General features: G+C 34.2%; 1 protein-coding gene and 1 pseudogene across 4 annotated transcripts in view; both read left to right on the top strand.

Moving 5' to 3' along the window:
* ERBB4 (erb-b2 receptor tyrosine kinase 4) overlaps positions 1 to 27601 on the top strand; it is a 1472307-nt gene that overhangs the window by 1149694 nt on the left and 295012 nt on the right. For all 4 annotated transcript variants that reach the window (XM_074191455.1, XM_074191456.1, XM_074191457.1 and 1 more), the window contains one exon: positions 21187 to 21319. In XM_074191455.1, the coding sequence (XP_074047556.1) occupies positions 21187 to 21319 (133 nt within the window). The remainder of the gene's footprint in view (positions 1 to 21186; positions 21320 to 27601) is intronic.
* LOC141490985 (class I histocompatibility antigen, Gogo-OKO alpha chain-like) lies at positions 21781 to 24694 on the top strand (annotated as a pseudogene).

Genomic DNA, 27601 nt, shown 5'->3' on the forward strand with positions numbered 1-27601 from the left:
TTTAATGACATAGATTGTGCCTAAAGCACAATTCAAACCAAGGGCTTTTTTACCTCCATTTCCAGTATGGTATCCATGATTCCATATTTCATCTCATGAATAGGGAGATCACAGTGTTGATAAATATCAGAGGCAGGAATTGAACCCATGATATCCTGCTTGAAAATTCTTCACTCAGTCAGCCATAACCATATGCAACTATAGTTTGATGGTAACAATGAAGGAAAAAATATGAATTATTTGGTAGCCTTATTTAATTCCACAATTTTGAGATTTGAGTTCTTTGGTGAAAGGACAATTTCAATTTTGAGCTTGACACAGGCATTTAATAAATGTTCACTCATTGACTTAAATATGTCAACTAACACACAAAAAAGATTTAAATTTCAGAAAAAAATTATGAAATTTTCTTAAAGTATAAATAGATTAATAATTGTGATTTAAGTTACTTAATCATATTTCATCTGATTATTATAGAATATAGAAATCTTGTCAGAAAATGTGTATGTATTTTTAATTCATGTGTATTTGCTGTGAATCTAATTATAGTCAGATTTTTTTCTTTGTTTGAAGTAGGCTCTTAGCTTCATTTTATCTTTTTTTGGGGAAAATGATAGAATGATTAACTAGAGCATTAATGTGAGCTGTTTTCATCTTGTAAAATTAAATCTGTTGGAAAAAAATCCAAATTTGCATTTTTAAAAAGTTTTCTTCACAAACTACCTTGAAACACCCTTGGTATTTGGGAACACAAGTGTCTCCCCTTGTAGATTATGTCAAGTAATATTGTGCATATTTAACATATTATGAAAAGTATCTAGAATGCCGGCTCAAATGTAAATAGAACATCTTGACCATTTCAAAGAGTGTTTGGAATATTAAAAAGCTTATTGAAGGGTGTTTTTCCTCATGCATACAGAATGTTGAAAAAGAGGGAATGGTTTTAATTGTTAAAGAAATAGAGATCCCATTTTTTTCCATTTGATTTCTGCTACAGTCTTTATTAACTAAATAACTGTAACACTGGTGCCTTTGGGACAAGTAAGAAAGTAAAGCCCTTGACCATGTGGAACTTATAATAATATATGACATTTATATAGCCCTTTAAGGTTTGCAAAATGCTTTCAATACATTATCTCATTTGTCTTCATGACAACCCTCTTAGGTAAGTGCTACTCTTAATATTTATCCAGGTTTACAGATGAGCAAAGAGGCTGAGAAAGAGTTTAATTACATAGATAGTGAGTGTCTAAAACACAATCCAAACCAAGGACTTCTTATCTCCATTTCCACTATGGTATCCATGATTCTATGTTGAATCTTATGAATGGGAGATTAAAAATTAATAAAAAGGAAGCAGAAGATATTTCATGTTCTATAACTGGGGCCCTCAACCTAGAATCCATGAACAAAAAATATTTTGTTAACTGTATTTCAGTAGAATTGGCTTCCTTTAGAATCAACTGTATTGGGGTAATTAGGTAGTACAGTCAAGAGAGCACCAGACCTAGAGTCAGGAGGAACAGAGTTCAAATTTGATCTCTCAGACCCTAACTGTGTGATCCTAGACAAGTCTTAAGCATGATTGTCTCCAAAAAATTTTTAAATTACTGTATTTTAGTTTATGCATTTCAAAACTTTATTCTGAAAAGGCATCCATGGATTACCTCCAACTGCTAAAAGAGAGTAATGACACAAAGCACCACATGTATGTAACAACAGGGTTGTTTAGTAAAAGTGGGCTGTTTAAATAAATTGTTGCTTGGGATATTCAGGGATATGCACTGATATTAGAAATATTAATTATTCCCCACTAAATTTAGGGAAAGTGTGCTAGTTTTGTTTAGAACAGTGTTAAATCTTTATTTTCTATCAAATAGTTTTGTTCAAATTTTTAATTTGTAACGTTGAACTCATTAGCTTCCAAGAAAGAATTGGAAAGGGTAAATGTTGATAAGGTTATGAATTGTAGGGTATCTAATATTTCTTATCAAGATTGACTTACACATGGATCCATATGAGGAGAAAAGTAGCCAATGTCAACAAATTGTTTAAATATCTTGATTTCTTTGGATGTTCTTTTAGTCTCTCCAGTGATTGGTCTCAACCACTCCCAAGAACAAAAATGGATTAAAACTATAAGCCTTTACCTTAATGAGGAAGATTAAACATAAAGAAAGATAAAACTTCAGAAAATATTTTGGGGACATTGAATGACTTTGAAATATGGGTTCCACTTCTGAAATTTTAATGACCCTGGTGGGAAGCTAAAATATGGAGAATTGTTTGAGAGAGAGATGAATTATACTACATACAGTATACCAGAAGTTTTGATGTGATTTTAAGTTATTAAACTATTAAATGCTTAAAAGTGAATTGAGACGTTTCAGTAACACTATGCTCTTTTTGATTAAAATGTGGAAGATGATTAAAAAAGCAAAACACATTACTCCTCCTCCCTATCCTTCAAAAGCTATAATCAAACGAGAAGCAGTGAAAGAACAAATCTAAAGTAAGATTTTTAACAGTAGATTAAACAAACAACAATCTGGAATGTTTTCTGTGAAGTTCTTGGTGTCTAGAGATGGACCCCTTCTCAGCAGTAGGAGGATACTTCTTCCTCTCTCCCCTGTCAAATCCACAGATGCCAGAGTGGAGCAAGTTATGGAGTGCTTCCTATCACTGAATCTTTTTCTTTTCCCTCCTGCTGTTCTTGAACTATGTTATAAAGGATTCATCAGAAAAAGAATAAATATATAACAGTTCTAAAACAATATTCCAGATATGAGTTGTTAGATACATAGAAAACATAGACCACATGCAACCCACAGTATTCCCAAATGGGACCCAAAGCAGAAAAATGTTATTATGATTAAAAATATAATTATAATTATAACATAATATAATTATTATGATTAATAATGTAATTATCATTACTCTGAATAACAAAATTATTTAGAAACAATAAAGCATAGTTAGTGTTCCATAGAGATCCTCATGTATGATTTAGTGGTTCCCTCTTTTTATTTGAGTTTAACATCATTGATCCAGATGAGATCTCTAAATGGGGGTTTCGGTGAAAGTAGAAAGCAAGAAACAGATGGGACATGTTGAAGAAAAGGAGTTAGAAAGACCAAAGATGATTCTGAAATTGTGAGACTAAGTATCTGGGAAGAAAGTATGGAGCAGGTTTTTAAAGGAATATGTTTGGTTTTTGAAAGGGTTGAGTTTAAGGCACTGATACATTTTAGATAGAGACAAATTCAAAAGGGATATGGCTCTATGTCTCTAGGGAGAATTAGGAAGAGTTTCTGAGCACTAAAGTGATGAGTAGAAAGAGAAAAGAGAAAAGGTCAGGGATTCAGTTTTGAATGCTATTCACATTTATTGAGAATATTTATTTTGAGGATAAGGAAACAAGCAGCGGGGGGAAAGTGCTTAATAAGGGTCTGTGTTACTAAGCATACAAGAAAATGTAAAAAGAAAAAACCCACAGGCAACAGTGTCAAAAGTCACTTTGAAAAAAGTCTGTTGAGGGGTGGCTAGGTGGTGCAGTGGATAGAGCACTCACCTTGGAGTCAGGAATACCTGGGTTCAAATCTGACCTCAAACACTTAATAATTACCTAGCTGTGTGGCCTTGGGCAAGCCACTTAACCCCATTACCTTGAAAAATCTAAAAAAGAAAAAAGTCCATTGGACATCATGAGAGTAACATCTCTGGTGATGTTACAATTCTTAGTTTCCATAGAGTACTAGGACCAGAAACCAGATGTTAAAATATTGAGATGTCAGAGAAGTTAAAGCACTGAGTTGCTAGGTATAGACTCTCTTATCTAGAAAATTGGTAATACATAGTCAATAACACATGTCAGATGTCAGTAAGAGATAAATATTTTTGCCATTTAATAATGAAAGCTACTCATTAAGATAAGAGACGAGGGGGCAGCTTGGTGGTACAGTTGATAGAGAACCAATCCTGGAGTCAGGAGGACCTGAATTCAAATCCAGCCTCAGACATTTAATAATTACCTTGGGCAAGTTACTTAACCCCATTGCCTTGCAAAAACAAAACCAAACCAAAAAAAAAAAAAAAGAGAAAAGAAGAGAAGACACAACAAACCATGTGAAAGCCCTGAAACAGCAGGAGCCTTCCATTATTGGATTGTGTCAGAATTTCTGTTAAATACAAATTTAGTATATGGAAACAATAACTGAACAGAACCATGGTTCCTAAAAACTTGGATCACTCTTGAAGGTGTCCCATTTTGCAATCAGCATCAAAAATATCTGAAATCTATTTAATTCTAAGTTATGGCCCCACTATCCAAGGACTATGGTCTAATTATGTTATCTCTTGTAATTCTAGACATACCATCTCAGTATTAGATAAAGGTTAATATGGGTCCTTGTTGTTTATTGTCCTTCCTTCTTTTTTAAAAAGTATTTATTATTTCCATCCATATGTACAAGTATGTTTTTAAGTTACAAAATTTCCCTCCACCCTTCCTTCTCACTCCCCTCCCCTCAGCAGTTGAACAGTCAGGTTAGCATTGTACATACATATTTTTGATAAACATGTTTACATATTAGTCATTTTTGATATGAGGAATTAGGATTAAGGGAAAGAGAGATATAAGAGATAATTTTTATAAAGTGTTCATCAGATTCTGAAAGGGTTTTTCTTTTTTTGGTTTGATTTGGTTTGATTTTTGTTCCACTGGATGGGGATAGCATTGACCAATAGTGTGTCCTTACTTCTTGAAGAGGACTGTGACATCAGAGATGCAAGGCCCTTGATATGCAAGTAGATTGGATTTAAGTAAGGATGGCTGTTTAGTCACCAGCCTCACTTTCTCCTCTGGCACTATGTGGGTCCAGATAAGGCAATATATTCAGTTCTAGACTAAATTAAGAGAAACACAAACTACTAACAGAGTTAAGATCAAGCAGTTAAAATAATGCATTTTTAAGTTTTTTAGTATGACTGAGGAACTGGTGTTGGAGAGAATTATGAAGAACAGGAGACCTGACATGGTAGATATGTCATCGCTTTCCTAGCCCTATGAGTTTGCTCTATTCCAGGGCTCCTTCTATCAATTATACTGCTGTCATTAGTCTTGCCATTTCACTCCCCAACTGACGAAGAAACCTGATTCCCAAGGTAAAACAGTGCACCACTATGGCACATACCAATTGTTTGAATTGACCACCCCACTGGGTAGAGCAAATGATGAAACTGGGATTTTCCTACAAACAGCTGCTTAGAGAAGAGCCATGTGTAGCTGAGAGTTCATCTAGGACTTTATAGTTGAATGTTTGCAGCTGTTTTTGTTTTGCACAGGTTAGTGCTTCAATGTAAATTATGTAGATAATGGCATAGGGGGAGATCATAAAATCACTTTACTAATGGTTCTTTGTGGATATTAAAGATTTTGAGCAGGAACTACAGAGCAGTTGTTAACCATCAAGCATATCAAAAGCTCATCTGAGGCCTCAAAAAAATCATTAAGAAATGATTATCCTCCAGCATCCATTTTCAGGAGCCTATGTGAAATAGAGGCAAGTTTGACTAGAAATTCATAGTTGCTTCACCTGCATAGGTGAATTGTTTCAAATTTTCAATAAGAAACTCTTTAAAGTGTGCCTCAACAATCACTAGTATTTCTATAATGTTTTTAAGGTTTGAAAAGCAATATACATATGTTCTCTCCTTTGATCTTTCTCACAAAGCTTGAAACTGGTTTGTTATATTAAAGATTTTATTATGTTTATATCTATTTTGTTACCTATTTGAAAAAGAAAACAAGCATATAGGTTAAAGAATTTTCTCAGAGTCATACAACTAGGAAGTGTCTAAGGTAGAATTTGAACTCATGTCTTCCTGGCTCTAAGAATGGTGTTTTTACCAAATATACTATATAGCTACTTCTAGTTCTCTGTCTTAAATTTATAACTTTTCAGATAACATTTTTTCATAAAATGAGAAAGAGAGAAAGAGATTGAATGGGAAGGAAGTGTCATAGACCTCTTGAATCCTCCTCCTTCAATGAGTTGACCTGAGAGGAGACCAAGACACAAGAGAACTGAACATGGAATCATGAGACCTCAGTTCAAATGTGCTTCCTATTTGTGTAAACAGAGGGAATTAATCTCTCAATTTCTTTGTAACAGGAATGATAATCCTGGTCCTACCCACTTCACAGGGCAGTTGTTAAGGGTGGGACTTCCAGGTCTTAAAGTGCCATGGCAATATGGATTGGTGTGATAAATAATCAAGAGATATATCTTCACTGACAGAGCTCTTCTCTAATAAGAGTTTTATGAATTGAAAAAGAGTGAAATCAAGGATGGGATGCAATATGTATAGTGTGTGTATATATGCATACATATATAAATGTGTATACAATATACAGCATATAGTTTTTAAGATTACTTCATTTTAATAAGGCAATCTTTTTTTAAAAATATCATTTCAGAATGGAGGGGGCAGTCATACATGATTCTTCCTTTCTGATATTAAACTTCCAATTGCATTTAATATTGAGGGTACAATTTCCCATACGAGTTCTTCCATAACATCTGATTTCACATAGAGTAAAATGTAACGTATAACTGATTTATTTCTGCACATAACCTGACCTGATTCATCACTCTCAGTAATATGAAAAAAAAGAGAATTGTCCAGGAACCACTAATTAGACTTTAAGTCAATGAATTAAACTAAGACAGATTAGGGAAAAAATGTCATTCAGGAATCAAAATGAAGAGTAAAATGGAAACAAATAAAAAAAAAACCAAAACCAAGTAATACACCCCCTATTGTAATCATCATTCCTGAGAATGTCCTTTTTTACCTTCAAAGAATACTTGATGCTTCATTGTCTCATACTTCTTGGAACCTACTCTTAGATGATTTCATCATGATTTCATTGATAGATTTTGTCTCTAGAATAGTAGCTCTTAACTGACTTGATTAATTTCTTAGGCTTTATGTGATTGGTATATGAAAGACCAGATAAAGCATCTGCCACAAGTCAGGAGGCTAAGGTTCAAGGAAGATCTGTCTCTATGATACAACATTAATTCTGTGACCCTATTAATCCCTCTACCCCAGGTTACTGACCAAGACAAGTTTGCAGAGTAACTTTCTAAAGTGATCAAGGGAGTTTCCTCATCACGAGTAAACTATAGAAATAAAATCGCACTTTGGAAAGTTCACCAACTTTCCGAGAAAATGTCTGTGTCAAAGGATCTTAGATTTGGAATAGGACCTCAGTTTATTTTTTTAAAAATCGGCTTGTCATAGTGTATAAAAGATATCAATGCTGGAGTCATAAAAAGCCACACTCAAATGCAAACATTTACACTTTGTGGTTGTCTGAATATAGTCAGCTGATTAAACCCAATAGTCCTCAATTCATCCTCAGCAACGTGGATGTAATAATATGTGCATTGTCTACCAGATGGGATTATTTTGAGGAAGGTGCTTTGTGAATTTTTTTATTATAATTATGAGGGAAAATAGTTTTCCAAGCAATAAATCTTTATCAGAAATATTTTGTCTAGCATATTAAGATAAAATATAATCATCTAAGTGTTGTATCTTTCAGAAATGACACAAATCAGTTGAAATGATAAAGGCTATAATGAAACTTGAACTATATTTAATATAATAATATAGACAAAGTAACAGCTTGAAGGATACTAAAATAAGTAGAAGAAAATAAAGTTAAAATGAATCAAGACATTGGGACTCTTAAATAAACTGAAGTGAATACTTCATCCTCTGTTGTCTTATAAACAAAACAGCTTGTCTGATCTTGTGAGAGGGAAGACTATTAAGGTGATCATTGAATTCCATTAATGTGCTCATGCTGTGTATTGATAAATTGAGCTTAGACTGTGAAATAATCAGTACCAACATACAGGAATCTACTAGGTCTTTTACATATGTCATTCTTTACCTCACGGTCAGACATAGACGCTTAGATTAAAATCAGTCTCTGTTTGGCTTCTATGTAAGACAATGGTTTCTGTATCAAAGGAAAACCCTCTTTTTGAGTTGAGTTCCATGTTGAAGGTAAAGTAGACAGCAGGTCAAATAATATCTACATTCTGCAATCCATTAGATGTGTACCTGGTTACACATGAAGTTTTGAACCATAGCTAAGTGTTTGTTTTAATAAAGGATTTAAAGTCTTAAATGAAAATTGATTTATCAAAATAATAGCATCATACTAGCTTGGCAGTGTTTCCATCTCAATTCATTAGTGTTCATATCTAGCACAGGTCTTTCTTTAATGTTGCTGTTGAATTTTGACTTTCTTTATAAAAATTTATATTCATCACAAGGCACATATGTTATCTTTAAAAGCAATTTCTATGTGTACAAATCTTTGGTAGTTTTTTTACCTTTAATATATAGTTTTCATTATCTTTTATATTAAACCCACTTACTAATATTTTGAGAAAAAGAAGGTAGAATTATTTGCTCATTGTATGGTTAGTGCCACTACAAAATTAATACCTCTATTTTAAGCAAATATTGTTTCTGTCAGATTCTATTTGCTTTTAGAATACTTTATAGACCAACTTATCCAACAGTCACAAAATACAGAAGACCAATATATTTTGTAAATGGAGAAAACTAGTTTAGAAATATAGAGCTAGGAATTAATGAGCGTGAACAAATTTTCTTCTGGCCAAAGAACATCATATGACATATGGAGCAAAGATCAACTGCAGTGTGATAATGCAAGTGAGATTCAGGATTAGAGTGAGTTTGAAAATATGTCACATTGTAGCAATAATTTTACACAAGAAAAGATCAATCCAGTACAATTTTATGTCAGAAAAACTCTAACATCTCAAATACAAATGACTTCAATTTCCAACTAGTAAAGATTTGGGGGCAGGGGGACTTTAGACTACATACCTTTCTATTACTTATGTAACATTTCCTGGAAGAAATCTTGAATTCTTGAATGAATGATTATTAGTGTTGGAATTACTCCTAACGTTTGAACTATATAAATATAATTTTCCTGAATTGGAATGACCCACTGTTAGCTTCAATTGTGGCAGATAGTTACTTATCTGAATACAGATAGAGATAAGGCAGAGATGAGTAAGGAGAGCATTCAAGCCAGAGAAAATACCTGCAGCCAAGAGACAAATGGTGGTTTGTTTGGGGGTTTTTTGGGGACATCAAGGAGTCCAGTGTTACTGAATCAAAGACTGTGTTCTGGATAATAAAGTACAGTATAAAAATACAGGAAAGAGAGGAGGGGGTCTAGGTTATTTAAATAAAAAATCTCTTCTCTGATTTTTCTGTTTCCTAAAAGCTATTCTGGATGGATATTGTAAATTTATTATGATCATATGTGAAGTTATCTGTGTTTTCAAGAACTTGAGACCTCACTAATGAAGGTCTTTGATAAAATATAAATCTCAAGAAGTAGGTTAAAGTACAAATAGTTTAACTGACTTTTCCACTAGTATGTATGTATCTATTTTTATGTGTGCATGTATGGGTATGTACATATATATCATTGATGGGGTTAAATGCAGGTCTTTCTGATTTCAAACCCTGTACCCTTTCCACTATTTCTCATGGCCACTTCCATATAACCAAGGATATGCTGGAGTGAGATAACACTGGCTTTAAGAACTAATTGTTAAATTTTCATTAAAAACCTTTACACCTTAGAAATGGGCATATTATGCAAATCAGGTGTTTTGTATATATTGTATTTTTTATTGTCTAGAGGTGAGAAAGTGATGGAGAAAATATTTGTAATGCAAATTATACTTAAATGTATACAAGTTTTCAAAGAGTTGGAAGTTAAACATTTACCATCCCTTACTTGATTATAGCCACATATTACATAAATTGAAGATTAAAATTAGACTTTAATTATTACTTTTGTCATCCTCCCTATTAGACTATATAGTCTATACTAGGCAAAAATTCTAGGAAAAGTTTATCATTACATTGTTTCCTTTATTTGAAGATTTCTGCTACTGTTTCTCTTCTCTATCCCATCCATCTTTTGTCACTTTTCTATTTTCCTTTATCAAAACCTGTTTCAGAATAAATACAAAACAAAAAATGAAATCATTCACGCTAAATTATCATGACTGATAAATGTCAATTTAATATATATACCAGCAATATCTTCATTTAATCTGGAGACAAAGTCTTAAACCAAAGGACTGGATTTTTAATCTACAGTTTCAGACATCCTCGAACCTGAAGAGGAGTATGGGTAAAGGGATTCTCATTCTAATGCTCCTTTAATCATATAAATAGCTGCCTACTTAGCTCTTTTATTAGTCCTACATGCAGCCTTTTTCATAGTTGAATTGTATCCAATATCCCATTTAAACATTTGGTAGAAAAAAGTGTTTCAAAGTCTCTAATCATTCCCTTCTCCCTACCCACCCACTAAACTTCTTTCTCCTGAAATGAACAATGAGCAGAACAATATAGAGTTTGAAAAAATCTCAACTTATTGCAATTAGAGAAAGGAAATGCAAAATAATAACATCAGTTTTGCTTGACCAACTTCTAAGTATTGTGATGCTTATTGGGCATGATGTCTCTGTTAAAAACTGTCTTTCTCTTGATACGTGTGTATGTTCAAAATAAGTCCATTTTCAGTTAATCTTCAGGGAGTAAAGAGAAACATTGAAGCAGCTCTGTGTCAGATACAATGAACCCTGAAGACCCTCCCCCAAATAATTTGGTTTCACTTGGATCTTTTTTGCAAATTAGAGCCTTCTAATTTAATTGCATTACCTTTGTTAGTAAATTATGCTAATGATATATTGCAGGATATCTGACTATTTCCTTTACATCAAGGCAAAATTATTCCTTATTTAAGAAAAAACAGGAAGAAAATAACAAACTCATACAAGTACATGAGAGAAAAAAAAATATCCAAGATATTTTCTTCAGATATTTAACCTGTGAGACAATCTACTGGATTTAGCTTGCTTTTTTTAGAAACAGTTAAATCAATTGAAATTGCATAGGACCTGACTTGGCATATTTTATGGAGAACAATCCATTTAGACAAACTGTGAAATACCAGAAATGAAATCTTGGTATCATTTGTTACAGACTCCTTACCCCTATCTTCAAATAAGAAAGATTTATATAATAAACTTAGTTATGGTTTTAAAACTCCAGAAATTCAGCATTAGGGTGAGGATGTGATGCTCAAGATTACATAGACAAGGTCTTAATTTATTTATTATTGTTTAGGAAATAATGTATTATCATTCCTATAAAAAGGTTATCCATGTAGGTGACATGAGATGATATGAATTCATATAAATACTCAAATCCTTAGGGGGTTATATAAATTGTTATATAGATACAGACATAGAGAGAATTTATAGAATTGTATAGAATATAGAATTATAGAAGAGCTGGAAGTCAGAATATATAAAATACGGAGAGAGAGGGTCCATACCCTGACTTCCCTAAACAGATGAAATCACAGGTCCAGATATTTTAGGTATCAAGGTCAATATTTCTCTTATTTTTCTCTATAAAGTTCACATATACACATTGTACAGAGACACATGTACATTATATACATTATTTATACACCAAACACATACACAAATATGGAGATATCTATAGCTATAGATATAGAGATACCTTTGTATTTGTGTACATATGAGTATATATTACTCTCTGTGCAGTATGTGTGAAAAGAATCAAAGAAATATTGACCTTGCTAACTAGAAAATATTGATCTGTGTCTTCATCTCTTCAGGGGAGTCATGGTATAAAAATTCCCTCCAGAAATGTAGATTGGCAAATTACCTCTAATCTATAGTTTCATGATAGATTTTTGCTTCGGCACTTAGATTGTTCATGGTTGTTCAGCTAGCATATATCAGAGTTAGGATCTATACCTATGCCTGCCTGACCTCTGAACCTAACTATGTCCTTGATACACAAAAATTGCATGCATTGCAGTGAAAATTTTGATAATTACATTTGTAAGGAGCATTAGAGTTTATGAGGTACTTAAAAACTTTATTAGCATAAGCATAACTTATATTAACGTATAAGCATATACCTATTTATACACCAAACACATACACAAATATGGAGATATCTATAGCTATAGATATAGAGATACCTTTGTATTTGTGTACATATGAGTATATATTAGCATAAGGAACTCCCAGTGAATTGGCCCCATATACTCTAGAAAGTTCTTTTTTTTTCCAATACATATTTCCAATACATTCTACCTAGAGTGTTTAAGACTTTTCTGGACCCTAGCAAGATTGACTAACTTGGCTGATTTGAATCTCATTTAATTCTCATGATGACCTTTGGAGGAAAATTCTACAAGTTTTATATTCCCAATTTTGAGGGATTATACTACATTTGAGGGGAAATCTTACATTTGAGGAACCTTAGGATGAAAGAGATTAAGTGACTTGGTCATAGACAACTAAATGAGACAGGTTAGATTTGGATCCACTTCTTCCATGACATAAACTCTACAACTAGTTCTATTACAAACCAGTGCTTTCCAATAGAAGAACAAATAGTATAATGTAAATTTTTATCATAGATAGTATCAACTTCTTTCAGAAGGGTGATTTATAGATTAGAATAAGCAACAATTTTACATATAAGTACTTTAGTCAGATAATTATATCCAGGGTAAAAGAAAATGTGTTTCTTTGATGTTGCCTTCACATGAATACATTTAACAACTAATACTAAAATAGAGGCCTTTAATTAATTCTAAAACATTCTTGTTGAAATGAATTAGCAAAATGAATTTGTGATTCAGAACCCTTCATCTTATATGAGTTCCTAACAGTGGGACCTTGTGGGAGGAGTTTTAGTTCTAGTTTGCTCTTTCAATAACCATAAAAGAGCTACAGTAATTTTGACTGCCACCCTCACAGCATGAAATCAAAGAAAACAGTCAAGGGGTCCTTTATTATTTTTTCCTCCAGAGACACCAATCTAAATGTGGAAAGCCGAGAAGAGATTCCCTGTGGACCTTAGGGAGTTCTGAAAGATAGTTGAAGCTTCATTCTCCTCATGTGGGTTTGCTGTATGGAATATGAGCTGGAAGCTATTCCTTCCTGCTTCCCTCCCCCCCCATCTGTCTCTATGTGGAATTTTGTCTCTCTATCTTTGTCTCTCTGATTCTATGTCTCTTTCTCTGAATCTCTTTGTCTCTGACTGTCTCTGTCTGTGTGTCTATCTGTGTCAGAATTTTACTGTTAATGGAGGGAAAAATCTATTCTCTTTCCTTCCTCCTTCCCCATTTATTCCTTTCTTTTTTCCTTTCTTCCTCCCTCCTTCCCAGTTTTTCCTCTCTTTCTCTTTCCTCTACTTCCTTTTCCTTCTTGTTCTCTTCCTTCCTTCTTTCTCCTCCTCTTTATCTTTTTCCTTCTCCTGCAGAACAGAATACTAGAAAAATAACTAGAGTTGGAATGAACCAACTCAGGTATAAATCCTGGCTCTTCCTGATTCTACTAGGGATGTGTGATGAGGGGGCAGCAGATGAAGCAGAGCTGAGTCTCACCTCTGATGGCAGAGTTGAGCACAGACATCTGGTGCATGCATTAAGTCTTGCCAGGTGTATAGATGCTCACCCCTTGCAATCAGAGGTGATTCTCAGTTCTGCTTAACCTCCCACCTCCTCATTGAACATCCTTGGATTCTACCTACTACCTTTGTGACCTTGTTATTTGGGGGGCAGGGATTGTTTGCTTCCTCCTGTGGCAACTAACTTTTTTTGTCTCATGTTGTTTTCATTTGTAATTTCTTGAAACATAGGTCTGGAAAGTCAGACTTTGATAAAACCCACTGGAATTCAAATGGAGCTACTTGACTATGCCTTGCAATTCCAATCACTGATTCCTACTGATTGGCCAATAATAGACCCTAGCTCAAGTCACACTTGCTCATTATTTGGGTTTTGATGACTCAGTATGAGTGTAAAAAGCAATTGGTTCTGTTCTGGCGAGAAACTCTGCGAGTTTTCCCCTCCAAGTTTGATTCTTTGAGAAGGTTAAACTGATCCATCTTTTACCTTATTTCTTACCTAGCCTTTCGCCACAGAATGGATTTGCCTCAGACACACTGAGACCTAGGAAAGAATTTAACTTTAAAAGGTCAATATTGCCCCTATTGCCTCTGGAGCTATCACATTGCCACTGAACTCTGATGACTCTGAAGGAAAGAGAGGTTGATGACTGCACAGCTCTACACCATTTCATAATTCGCTTGCAATACGTTACCCTCCTGAGGTTGTTGGTCCTCTTCCAGAACGAAGGAAAAACAACAGTGTGACCCTGGACAAGTTGCTCCATCTTCTTGGGGTCATTTTCCTCATTATATAAAATGAGGAAAAAAATGAACTCCATGACATTTTAGACTCCTTTCCATTCTAAACCAAAGACTGCAAGATATCTATATCTCAATATCTGTAAATTTATCCAAGAATTGTTGCTTTGTTTTGCTTTGTTTCCACTTTTAGGAATGACATCGGAAATAAATGGGTGACTGCCCTGAAGTTAAAAATCTGCAGGTAGCAACAAATCTGAAGAGAATGTATAGGCTTTTTTATGCAATTAGAGTATTATCAACTTTTCAGATTAGCCTGATTTTACGGAACAAAATGTTAATTTTATTAGGGAAAAAAGCTAACTAAATATTTTAATGACACTAAACTTCAAGGAATAAAAAATTCTATATGTGAATACTTAGGTTGTAAAAGTGGACAAAGAGTTGTCCAACTAAAAGATTGTTTGAACAAAGCACAGCCAAATGTAAATACTTAAGAAAAGGGTCTCAAAGAGATTCTTTACTGTTGGGCCAAGGACCTTTCAGTCATCTGGATACCTTCTCTCTATAATAATTTAAATCATAAATTAAATGCATATGTTTACAAAAGAAACCAGTTATTTGGAAATATAGTTGTTAAACTACTTTTAAAAGAACAAGTTCATAGCCCTCCCCTGATTAAGAACTCCTATTCTAGGGTGGCTAGGTGGTGCAATGGATAAAGCACCGGCCCTGGAATCAGGAGTACCTGGGTTCAAATCAGGTCTCAGAAACTTAATAATTACCTATCTGTGTGGCCCTGGGCAAGCCACTTAACCTCATTTGTCTTGCAAAAACCTAAAAAAAAGAATTATTCTAGAACAATGAAATATGAAATTAGTATTATATTCTTTGAGATTTGTTCTTTCTAAAAACATATTTGGGGCAGCTAGGTGGCATAGTGGATAAAGCACTGGCCCTGGAGTCAGGAGTACCTGGGTTCAAATCCAGTCTCAGACACTTAATAATTACCTAGCTGTGTGGCCTTGGGCAAGCCACTTAACCCCATTTGCCTTACAAAAACCTAAAAAAAAAAACAAAAGTCAAAAAAAAAAAGTCTAAAGACATGTTTGTTGGAAAAGTTGCTCCATTTTTATGCTTTAAATTAAACAATTATTCTATTATTTCTACATGGAATAATTAGGTAAAGATTCTGCCCTTCCTGATTTGTACTTCTTCAAGAACATGAGAAAAAAAAAAAGATTAACTTCTACTTACATTCATTAATCCATCAATTGATAAGAATTTATCAAATACCTACTGTGTGTCATTGAAAGTGCCAAGGGCTAGGAATTCAAATAGAAAAGTAAGATACTCCTTATGCTGACAACACACTCATTCTACTAGGGAGATATAACATGCTCATAATAATCACTGTTAAGTAACCAAGGTATAAATGTAATTACATATAAATTGATTTTCATATGATATGAGGTTCTAAGAACCAGAAGAGAGAACAGGCTTCTTGAAGGGTGTCAGATGGTAAAGTATTCAAGATACCTAGAAATTCTGTTCAGAGTGGTAGAAAACTGAAATACATTGTATGAAGAAGTACAAATATGCCAGTGTGTCTGGAGTATTATATATAATTAGACTAGAAAGGTAGACTAGAACCAAATTATGAAGTTTTTTTTTTTTTTAACGGCAAATGAAGAATTTGAATTTTTATCCTCAAGGAGAGTATCTGAAGCTTCTTGATCCTGGGAGTGACATGGGCAAACTCATGCTTTAGAAACATTATTCTGGATGCTGCATGGAGGATGAATTGGAGAGGTCATCTGCTAAATAATTAGATGACTCAGAACAGTCAAGACAAGAAAACTGAAGGTCTAAATTGGAGTGAAGAGAAAGGGACAGATATAAGACATGTTGGAAGATTGAACACAAAAATGATTGAAAATAAGTAAGTGATAGTTTAAGGGAAATTCTTATTTTAAGAATGTAGGTAACTGGTATATTGTGGTGACTGCATCAAAAATTAACAAAGTTAACAGGAGGGATGGATTTCAGGAGCCAAAATTATAAGGTCTCTTTTGAACCTATTGAGATGACTATAGGACATCCAGGGGAGATGTTTAGTAGATAGAGATGAGGGGCTTGAGCTCAGAATAGAAATGAGAACTGGATATATAGATTTGAGCATCATATAAATAGCAATGATAGTTGGACCTAGGGAGCTGATGAGCTCACAGAGGGTGAGAGCAAAGAGAGAAAAGGGAGAGCCCAGCACAGAATCCTGACAGCATATATACCCTTGTATTTAGTCATTGATATTTGAATGATATAACAAAGAGTCTAAGGAAGGCCCATCAGAAGTTGTGATTAAAACATGGCTAGGAGGAAAATGCAAAAGTAAAGGATACTTAAGAGTGCCAGTTCTTCAGATAAATCAGGAAAATCAAGATTTTTTTTTTAGGTTTCTTTTTGCAAGGCCATGGGGTTAAGTGGCTTGTCCAAGGCCACACAGCTAGGTAATTATTAAGTGTCTGAGGCCAGATTTGAACTCAGGTACTCCTGACTCCAGGGCCAGTGCCCTATCCACTGTGTCACCAAGCTACCCAGGGAAGTCAAGATTTAAGAAAAGCAATGGAATTTAGTAATAAAATGATTACTGGTAATCTGGGAGAGAGAGTAGTTCCAAATGAATGTTAGAGATGAACCAAATGAGTAAGGTTGAGAGAATTGAATCCATATTTGATGAGGGTTAAGAGCTGAATACAAGATAATAGATCAAATATAGTCGTTTTCTTTCTTAGGATCCTGGCTATAGAAGGGAGGAGAAATATACAGTGATAGCTTGAAAGAAAGCATGGTAGGATGGATTGAAACTGTTTTTTTCTGAACTTGAAGAACTGGGTGCTTTCATAAGCATCAAGAAAGAAGTGACCAAAAATCTGAGAAAGAGAGGGGATAATCATGGGAATAATAATCTCATTGAAAAGGTTGGATCAGTGGCACAAGTATATAATTTGGGATTGACAGAAATATTTGTTACCTCTTCCTGAGAGATTTAGAGAATATAATGAGGGATCAGTGGGTAATATTGATGTGGTTTCATATGTGGAATTGAAAAGGAGAAAGCTAAGGCAGATGTCTTCCAATATTTCAGTGATATATGAGGTAAGGTTCTTTACAGAGAAGGTGACCTAAAAGAGAACAAAGTTCTAAAGCAGATGATATGGGTAGTCTGATAAAATCAAGTAACATGTATAGAGCACTGTGCTAAGCACTGGGAAATTTTAAAATTTAGATAAAATATATACTCTATCTTCATAAATCATAGCAAAGGAAAATGACATGCACAGATATAGTAACTATACCAGAAAATAATACATAAGTGCCTACCAGAGCAAGAAAAAGAATACTATAAGAAGCCTTGAAAGGAAAGTATTGTTATTAAAGAAAGAACCAAAAAAATGTTCTCAATGAAGAGACTTACATTTGAATTGAGCTGTAAAAGATGACTAGCTAGTCAACTAGTGAACAGGAGGAGGCAGAAATTTCAGGAATGGCAAACATCATGAATAATTACATAGAGCTCAGAAAATGAGTGGAAGTTGCAAAATACAGAGAATGATCATGTTTGGATAAATGATAGCGAAGATGAACAGCAATAGGAGATAGGCCTGAAAAAGTTGTGCTTTGAGAAGTCTTGAATAGCAGGCAAAAGAATTTGTTATTTCATTGATAGGCAGCAAGAAATTGCTAAACAGAGGAAGGGAGGAAGAAAAGGATATATCTATTTATGCCTCACCTACTATATGATAGATACTATACTCACAAAGGTGCTATTTTAGATGCTATTTTAATCCCTAGTTTACAATTGTGGCAACTGAGGCATACAAAGGTCAAATGATTTTTGCCCAGGGTTATACATTTAATGTTTATGATCAAATTTGAATTTGGGTCTTCCGAACTCCAGGCCCCAGCAGTCTGTCCATTGAGTCACCAACTGCTCTGTATCATAATAGATCTTTTTCTAAGAACAATTATCCTACAAATAGTAGAAAAGAAGTTACAAAATGGTAGGGACAGAAGGGAAGAGAGTGGAGATAAAAAACTAATAAGGAGGCTATTTCAATAGTCCAAATGAGTTTCAATAAGGGCCTATACCAGAGTGGAAACAATGGAAATAGAAAAGGGATATTTATAAGTTAACTTGAATACTGGAATAAACAGCACTTAGCTACTAGCTAAATATGAGATAAAGAAGATGGAAAAGTTAAATACAATGCTAAGATTTTGAACATTGGAGACAAAGTGTAATATGAAGTAATGGAAATAGTCACAACTTAAAGGGGGCAGAGTTGGAATAGGGAATGATAAACAAGATTTTTCCTCCTCATCAATGCCTTTGGAATGAAGATAGTATAGATATATTCATCATCATAAATATGAGGAAATAGAGGTTCAATGTACTTGATTAATAGATGAATATCTGATCTAAGATTTGAACTATTTTTGGCTAAAACTTACTGACTTTTTTTTAAACTCTGCCACAATGCTTCATTTATCTTCTTCCTTTACTTCATGTCATGTCACTTCAGATCTGATAGCAAATCACAGAAGGTTTAGAGATTAGTTCCAATTGACATAAAAATGTTCAATTACCAATGTCAACCAAATCTAGTTACTATCAAATTAGTCTTGGGAAACAAATATTTCCAATAATTCTATTAATTTGATCTCTCAAGAGAATTTTTAGCAGCAAAGTTCAACACTGAAGTCAAATCTAAGTGTGATACATTCTTCTAAATACTGGCCTCCTATTCTAGAAAACATGATTCTAATCTAACATGTTTCCATAACCTAGTTTGATTTTCCTGCTGTGTACATGTGTGTGTATGTGTAGAGATACAGACATGTACATTTGCTTGGGGATATACATATACATACATACATATATGTATGTATATATATACATATATATATATATATACACACAGAGAGAGAGAGAGAGAGAGAGAGAGAGATGTATATTTTTTTCTTCCAAAAATCACATTTATAGGCTCACAAATTGAATCATGGCTAGATTGTGGGAGGCTTTCTACTCTGGTTTGTCATGAAATATTCATCACAATTGACAACACATTTAGATTTCTCTGCTTCTACAGGCAACATAACTGTAAAGAGACAAGACTGCCATTTGTAATGATGAGTTAGTCTCTTAAGGATATTGAGATAATGTAAGACTTACTTTATAATCCACTAGCAGTATTTCAGATACAACTTTGAGAAAAAAAATATATTCAACAAGAATGGGTACTTTTATTGATATAGAGGTTGTGTTATTTGGGTAGCTTCTAGATGCTATAAAAACACCTTGGGGATGGATAAAATGTCACAATATTCTTAAAAACTTGAAAAAACTGGGGTTCATCTTATTTATTACCTCTGCATAGATATCAACTTATATGATATCAAGATAGCTATTAAGATATCTATTAAGAATGAAATGGATAATAATAATGATAATTGTAATAATAATAATAACAAAATGACATTTACATAGTGCTTTAATTTTTTCTCAACTCTTTATTTATCTCATTTTATTCTGAAAACAAGTATGTAAAATAGGTATCATTATTATTGCTATTTTATAGCCTGAGAGAGATTAATTTACCTGTCCAGGGTAATACAACTTGTAGGTGTCTGAGATAGTATTTCATTTCAGATCTTCCTGATTCCAAGTCCTGTCTTTATCCATTAAATAAACGCATTAAACACTAAGTCTTACTAAAGAAAGACATAGTACAGTCCTTTGTCTTTAGGGAACTTGCAGTATTGTTAATCCTAAACATTTTAGAACTGGAAATGAAAACAAAAATAATTGTAAAGTCAAAAAGAAAATGGTGCTGGGGAAATACAGAGGAGAGTTTATGTAAAAGGATAACTTGATCTAAAATTGTCTTCCTACCTTATCTGGTATTTAGGAATCCATATAAGCCAGCAGCACTCTCTAGGTATAGAAGTTTCTTTTGTGTTTCTTTACCATACCTCTTCTTTCAATTTGTGTTTCTTCTTTCTTAAAAACCATAAATAATGGTGAAATATTATATTCTGTTCTCAGAAAATAGTACCAAGATAGTCACTCAGTTTTCCTTCTGCTCTATTATAGCCTGATTCTGTTTTCAATTATTTTGGAAAATTTATTGCATTCTATCTTAGTCCTTTCTCATTCTTTCTAGCCTTGGTCCTCAGTATTAAGGTGCCAACATCTTCTGGTATACAGAACCATATCATAAAGTAGTAGAAACTTAAGATCTCTACCATCCTCAGGGTATGGAATCTTTTGAAATACATTTTGCAAAATACCTAGGGTCATCAACAATCACAAACATGAAAGATAAGTGTTCAATGATTATATATCACAATATTCTTTTTAGTTAGTTGCCTACATTCTCAAATTATGTTTTCCCCTCCTTTCTTAGACAGGAAATAAGGAAAGCTGTAGTTGACTCAAACACTTAATTTAAAATTGTCACTGGCAATATTCTGGTATATTTTCATTCTGCCATTACAGTTTTACATTTGTCATCAAACTGCATGTTGTGCCTACCCATTTCCTGAAAATTGACTGTATATGCATGGCATTTTATGAAAATATCAAAATGAAGGCTTTTTTGGAATGTGAAAATTAAAGCCCTTATCACAATCCTTATATGTTATTTTACCTGTTTTTCTTCTGATTGAATTTATGATTTATGAAAGTCATACTTTTCCATGTGGTTAATTTCATGCATGACTCTGCACTCTGTTTAGTTTTCTCTCCTTACATAAAAGTCTTTGTATTCTGGTCGGTAGAACTCCCCTGATCGCTGCAGGAGTCATTGGTGGACTCTTCATCCTCGTGATTGTGGGACTGACGTTTGCCGTGTACGTTCGTCGTAAGAGCATCAAAAAGAAGAGAGCATTGAGAAGGTTCCTAGAGACAGAGGTGAGATTTGCTTTTTCAGTTTTGAGTAAAACATTGACAGAATATCTTCCTCCAGAGATCCTACAGAGCATATTGCTTTGTGGTCTTCTGATTGTTCTTATGTATTTTTTTTTATTATTGTAATGGTTATCAATAAGGGTCTCATAGTAACATAAGATCAAGGAGTTTCAGCTGAAATGAACCTCAGTGACCATCAAGCTGAACTACTTAATTTTACAAGGAAGAAAACAAAGATAGACAGGTGCTAAGTGACTTGTACAAAGTCCCATAAGCAGGAAGAGGAATAGACATGATATGAACCAGTATAGTTTCTACTTTAAAGCTGTCTTCCAAATTATAGCACAAAGTCTGCACATAGTATGTGTTCACTGAATTGAATTATGATCATATTTCATTATTAAAATTAAGCTGAAATTCACTTTCTTTTTTTATTTTTTTTTTTTATTATAACATTTATTTTTTGCAAAATTTTATAATATTGTGAGTTCTACATTTTTCTCCCTCCCTCTCCATGACAGTAATATAATATAGGTTGTACATATACAATCATGTTAAACAATCATATGAAATTCCTTTTCTTAATCCCATATGAGGTCAATTAAAATTATATTTGATATGCAATGTATGTTTAGACCATGAAACTTTAAATTACTTATCTTAAACCAGTTATAAAATAAACCTGGGAGAAAATTATGTAAAATCAATAACTCAAAATTCAGTCCTGGAGGGGAAGATGATGCAGGACAATTATCCTCCCCAGAAGTCGATACATAGAATACAAACAGTCTTATTAGAAAAATATATTTCAAATTATATCTATCAATAAGATATTAATTTTATATTATTGCTTTAAGGTATTTCAAAAAAGATAATGCTAGGGAAAAGGTGGAAAGAGGTATAAAGTTGATTCAAAAGTCAAAGAAGAAAACAATGTCGCTCTTATTTTTAAATAGTATGTAAATTATCTACATGAATTGTATTTAGTATTTTAATAAAACAAAATTGATAGCAAAAAAAATCTAATGCATAAGAATGATGGGATCATCCATAAATGATAGGCAAAACACATTAATAACTTTAGTTAGCCATTTTTATGCAGATAAACTGTTTTTTTCCATTTAGCTCTTTTCTGTCATAGTTCTTCATTATAAATATTTTTCAGATAAAGTAATTCACTCCCATTAAAGCAAAGTCATAATGAACATAAATTGCTCTGCAATTCTTATTTTTGTTCCCTTTCCTCCTCCCTCAAGAATGAGAACCTCAGTAGGACTTCCTGCTTGATATTCCTATGCTCCTCATCTTGAGAAATGTATTACTAAGCAGTTTGATTTAGAAAATACATGGAGACAATGAGTAGTTAAACAATTCAATCCAAGAAGCATTTATGAAGACCCTACTATGTTGAATGCTGAGAAGAGAGATAGAAATTTAGCTAAAATATAACTCATATCCTCATGGGGTTTAAAATATAGTAGTGAGATAAAGAAGTCAGATATACAAATTGCTACAAAACAAAATAATACATAGTTCTCCACATTTAACAGGTGCTTTAGTAATTTTATATAACTTGATGTACAGGAGTGGAAAAAAAAGATCAGGTTTAAGATAAAAATAATAAAATTATTTTTGAATGTGTTGAATTGAAGGAATTAGTAAAATACCCTGATAAATTTAACTTGTATTCAACGAAACAGGTAAATCTAGAATTTGGGGGTAAAGACAGGGCTAGAAATAAGGATTTGTGAGTAATCATGATCATACTTCAAAGAAAAGGAAAAGCTGAGGATTATAGAGGAGGATGGGTTATGCCAGCCTAGCTATGGAAAGTGGAAAGAAAACAAAAGGAATGGAAGAATGAATTCAGTATCATTGACTTCTGAGTGTTTGGGGACAAAATATAGAGTTTGATGTGTAGGAACACAGCCAGCTGGATGGAAGAAGTCATTTAGTAGAGGGTAATTTTAGGTTCTAGAGAGAAGCCTAGAGGTACCCACCACCAATATTTGAGAAGAAATCTCTGCTTAATGACTGACATCCAGTTTGATCTGCTGGAGAAAAGATAGGCCATAAAGGTTCCCAGTCCTAAAAAAAGAGGAAGGTTAAGAGCAATGGAGAAAATACCTCATTTAGAGCTGGAGTCTAAGCTGGATTTAGAGTCCAGAGATGCCGGACTACTGGGAGCGGGAGGGAAGGCACCTAAAGGACTCCCAGCTTTGCCGAATGAGCCAGTAGAACCTGCACTTCGATTACAATCTGAGGAATGGCGGGGTTCACACGTTCCTGCACATGTGCGGCTGCGAAGTGTTCTCCAACGGGAGCTTCAGCATTTTTTTCCTACATTAAGGCTGCAAAGGAGAGGAGAAACTCTACCTGGAACCAGAGATGCTCAGCTGGATAGCGTCGGACAGTGTGGCTGGAAACACCGAGATCCAGTTAGTTGCTGATGAGAGTCCTGCGGAGGGATGGAAGGTCCTTCTGCAGAGGACGTGCGTGCAGTGGGTGCTGAGACATCTAGAGACAGGGAAGAAGACACTGCAAAGGGCAGTGTGACCCATTACATGAGCTCTGATGGGGAAGTGACCTAAAGTGCAGAGCATGGGGTTTTTAATCCTGCAGAAATCTCATTAATTTGGCTGTGAGATGGGCAAGATCAGATCGAGGGCAAGAGTACATTGAGACCAGATCTGGGGGAGATGAGACCTTCAGACATGGGCAGCTGTTGGGATGCCCTTTGGAAATGAAGAGAAATACACTTGCCGAGTGCAGCATGAAGAGCTACTTGAGCCTCTCTCTCCTTGAAATGGGAATCACATTCAGCATCCATTGGGCTAATTGTGGGACTCATTGCTGTTATCCTCCTCCTCACTACAATTCATACAGGAATTGCGATCTGGAAGAAATGCAATTCAGGTGGAAAAGGGGGAAATTATGCTTTGACTTCAGAGAATGACAGTATTCAAGAATCAGATGTCTCTCTCTTAAGCAAGAGCCTGAGGAAACTACCCTGGAGAAATGGAGAAGGAAACCAAGATACTTATGTCTCCATTGAATCATTTCTCATGATCTGCTTTCTCCAAATTCTCTCCCCTGTCATTGTAATTGTACTTCTACTAGCTAAATCTCATGGGAAGCATCAGTGTCCTCATCTTCTTATCTGCTGTCTTCCTCCTTAACTTAATTTCCTCCTTTTAGAAACTAGAGGGGTGGCATAACAATTTTAGAATACCCCCTTTTCTTCATTTTATGTTGCGCTGAACTCTCACTTTTTTTCTTCTATAGAATTATTTTTCTGCAGTATCAGATTTAAAACATTATTATAAAATGGTAACCATCAAAACAAAGTGATACTAGCTAAGAAATAGATGGTGGATAAGTGGGATATATTAGGTTCATAATACATAGTACTAAATTACTAATGTAGTGTTTGGCAAACCCCAAATCCAAGCAATGATTTACCATTTGAGAAAAATTACTATGAAAATTGTAAAGCAGTTGGACAAAAATTAACCATAAATGAACATTCATGCTGTATACCAAAATATGGTCAAAATTGACAAATGATTTAGACATAAAGGGTAGTAGCATAAATAAATTAAGGGCATATAGAAAAATCTACCTGTTAAATCTGTGGATAAGAAAAAAATCTTATGACCAAAAAGAAATAGAAAGGATTATGGAAAATAAAATGAATAACTGCTTTAGTTAAAATTCAAAGGTTTTTGTACAAACAAAAAATGTAAACAAAATTAAAAGGAAAGCAGCAACCTTAAACAAAGAAAACATCTCATTTATGTATCAGTAAAATAAATGACTACATCTCTTTCCCTTAACCCTATTTCTCTGAAAGTATAAAATATTGGACCTGAAGGGGCCTTATAGATAATTTAGTTCAACTCTCTCATTTTATGGATGAGAAAAATGACTTGACCAAGGACAAACATATAGTGATCAATCTGAAAAGACAACCCAGATTCTTTAACTTCCAAAACTTGTCTATTCATTATGTCATCTTACCTCCCTTGTACATGATGAATACTTGATTTCATTACTATGATTATGCTAATTGGATCAGCTTACTTCTCTCCCTATAATTTTTTTTGATTCTCAGTGAATGTAGGTATAAGGAATTATTCCAGACTTTTCCCAGCTTGTATTCATACCTTCTAAATTTGGGCAACTAGGCAATGAAGAGGGAAAGTAGAATGACCTATGTATGATGTACCTTCTTCATCAGTGGAGGAGAGAGACGAGGGATGAATCAGAAAAGAGACAGAGAGACAGAAACAGAGAAAAGAGGGGAGAGGAAGAAAGAAGAAATGAGAGAAAGAAAGTAAGAGAGTGGAAGAAGGGAAAGGGAGGGGGAAACAGTTGGGAAAAAGAGGAGAAAAAGAAGAGAGAAAGAGAATTGGAAGGGGTGGAGGTGGGGAAGAGAACTAAAACTGACTATTTTCAGAAATGAATCAGAAAAGAAATTAGAGATTCTACCAAGGCACTGTCTGTCTGCAGGTCTAGAAGTCCATTCTGTTGTTTTCATGGTTCTCATAGCAGAGCTGAAAGAAATGCAATGGCACAGATCATTGTACCTATACTATAAATATAATACCTTATTTATGGAATTTTAAAAAATCTGGATATGTGGCTTCTATTCTGTTTGTAAAACCTTTTGCCATCATTTCCAGATTTACATTCCAAGAACAGTCTTTCAGAGAAAAGTGATAGAGACACAGACAGATAAGGGGACAGTGTGTTGCTTTCCTCTTTCTTCTTTCAGTTTGAGTGTGCCAGAGCCCTGTCTCCAATCCCTACTAAAACAGAGACTACTTTCTCTACTATCATAGCCCTTTCAGTTCTTGGACTGCACCCTTAATAGTCTGACCATCCTTTTCCGGTATATTCTTCTTCTTTTCTCCCCCCCCCCCCCATAGAGATGTCAGTTTTAGAGTTGCTTCTACTTTCTTGGAGATAGGCACTAGCAGCCCACATTGGCTGCCTTCCACCTCTCAAGGAGGATACCAAGCACTAAGGAAGTAAAACAGATGGAGAAAGAAGTGACCAGAGGCACCAAAGACCAATTTCACCTCCTCCACAATTTTGCCTAGGGCCACCCAGTTTACCTTCAACGGTGCTCAGACATATAAAAATTCCACACAGAGTTATTTTAGTCTTCCTCAGCCATGCATTTGGGTAACTTAGCTGGCTTGCTGGAGGCGAGGAGATACCTTCTTCCTGATCAGCTCCAGGCAGTCAGTGAGCCGATTCCCTAAAGAGAAGGAGCCTGGTGATGAATGACAGGTCTGACTAGCCAGAGGTTTAAGTCCCCAGTTAAGTAGGTAGCTAAGAAAATAAAAAAGGTTCCCTGTCTTTTTAAAACCATATGATTTTAAAGATATGCATATTTATGCTTTCAGATTTCAACAAAAAAGGTCTTACTGTTATAGGAAATTTAAAGGATTGGGTGAGTGAGAGAATTATGTTTCTTCTATACTTCTCTGAAGATCATCCCTCTTAAAGGGTGTATTGTATACCCAAATAAACATGTTCTTGTGGTTTCTAACAAAAAAAATTATTTTTATATAAAAAGTTATGTATATATTCCAGTGAATATTTTCATGACTTGAATTAATTATTGTAAAAAAAAGTCACAAGGAAGCTAAATTCTTTTACTTTCCAGTAAAAAAAGTGGGCATTTATGTAATTAGAAAAAAGGTTAACTGACTGGGATTAAGACCAGAGCCAAGTAGCTGAGTAAGAGCAGAAGGTAGCTCTCTAAGGCCATATTCTAGTTTATACATTCTAAAAAGGGGAAAGGTATATAATTAATAAATTAATATGTGACATATGAATTTAATCATTATTAGGATAGGGATTGAGCCTATTAGGATAGGGATTTCAATAATATAAGAAATCCCAGGGAAAGAGGGGAAGACTGCCTCTACTAATGCAGGATGATAAATTGTCTCGAATTTATAGTCTTAGAGAGTTGCCTAGAATATTGAGTCTATTGAATTGCCAGTGCCAGAGGCCACACTTAAACTCAAGTCTTCTTGACTTAGAAATTAACTCTCCACCTGCTGACCTCTAGCCAACTTTCTTAATTATTAAATAACATATTTAATAATAATTGATTATATTAATTAAATTTCATTAGATTAAATATTGATACTATGTGGCATAGTATATAGCATGGCATATATTCTCCATGACACAATCTGGCTATGTGACCCTGGGCAAGTCACTAAACTTCTCAGTGCTCTAAGCATCTTTAAGACTATAAACTGC

The sequence above is a fragment of the Macrotis lagotis genome, chromosome 6 (genome assembly GCF_037893015.1).
Source record: "Macrotis lagotis isolate mMagLag1 chromosome 6, bilby.v1.9.chrom.fasta, whole genome shotgun sequence".
Classification (NCBI taxonomy): Eukaryota; Metazoa; Chordata; class Mammalia; order Peramelemorphia; family Peramelidae; genus Macrotis; species Macrotis lagotis.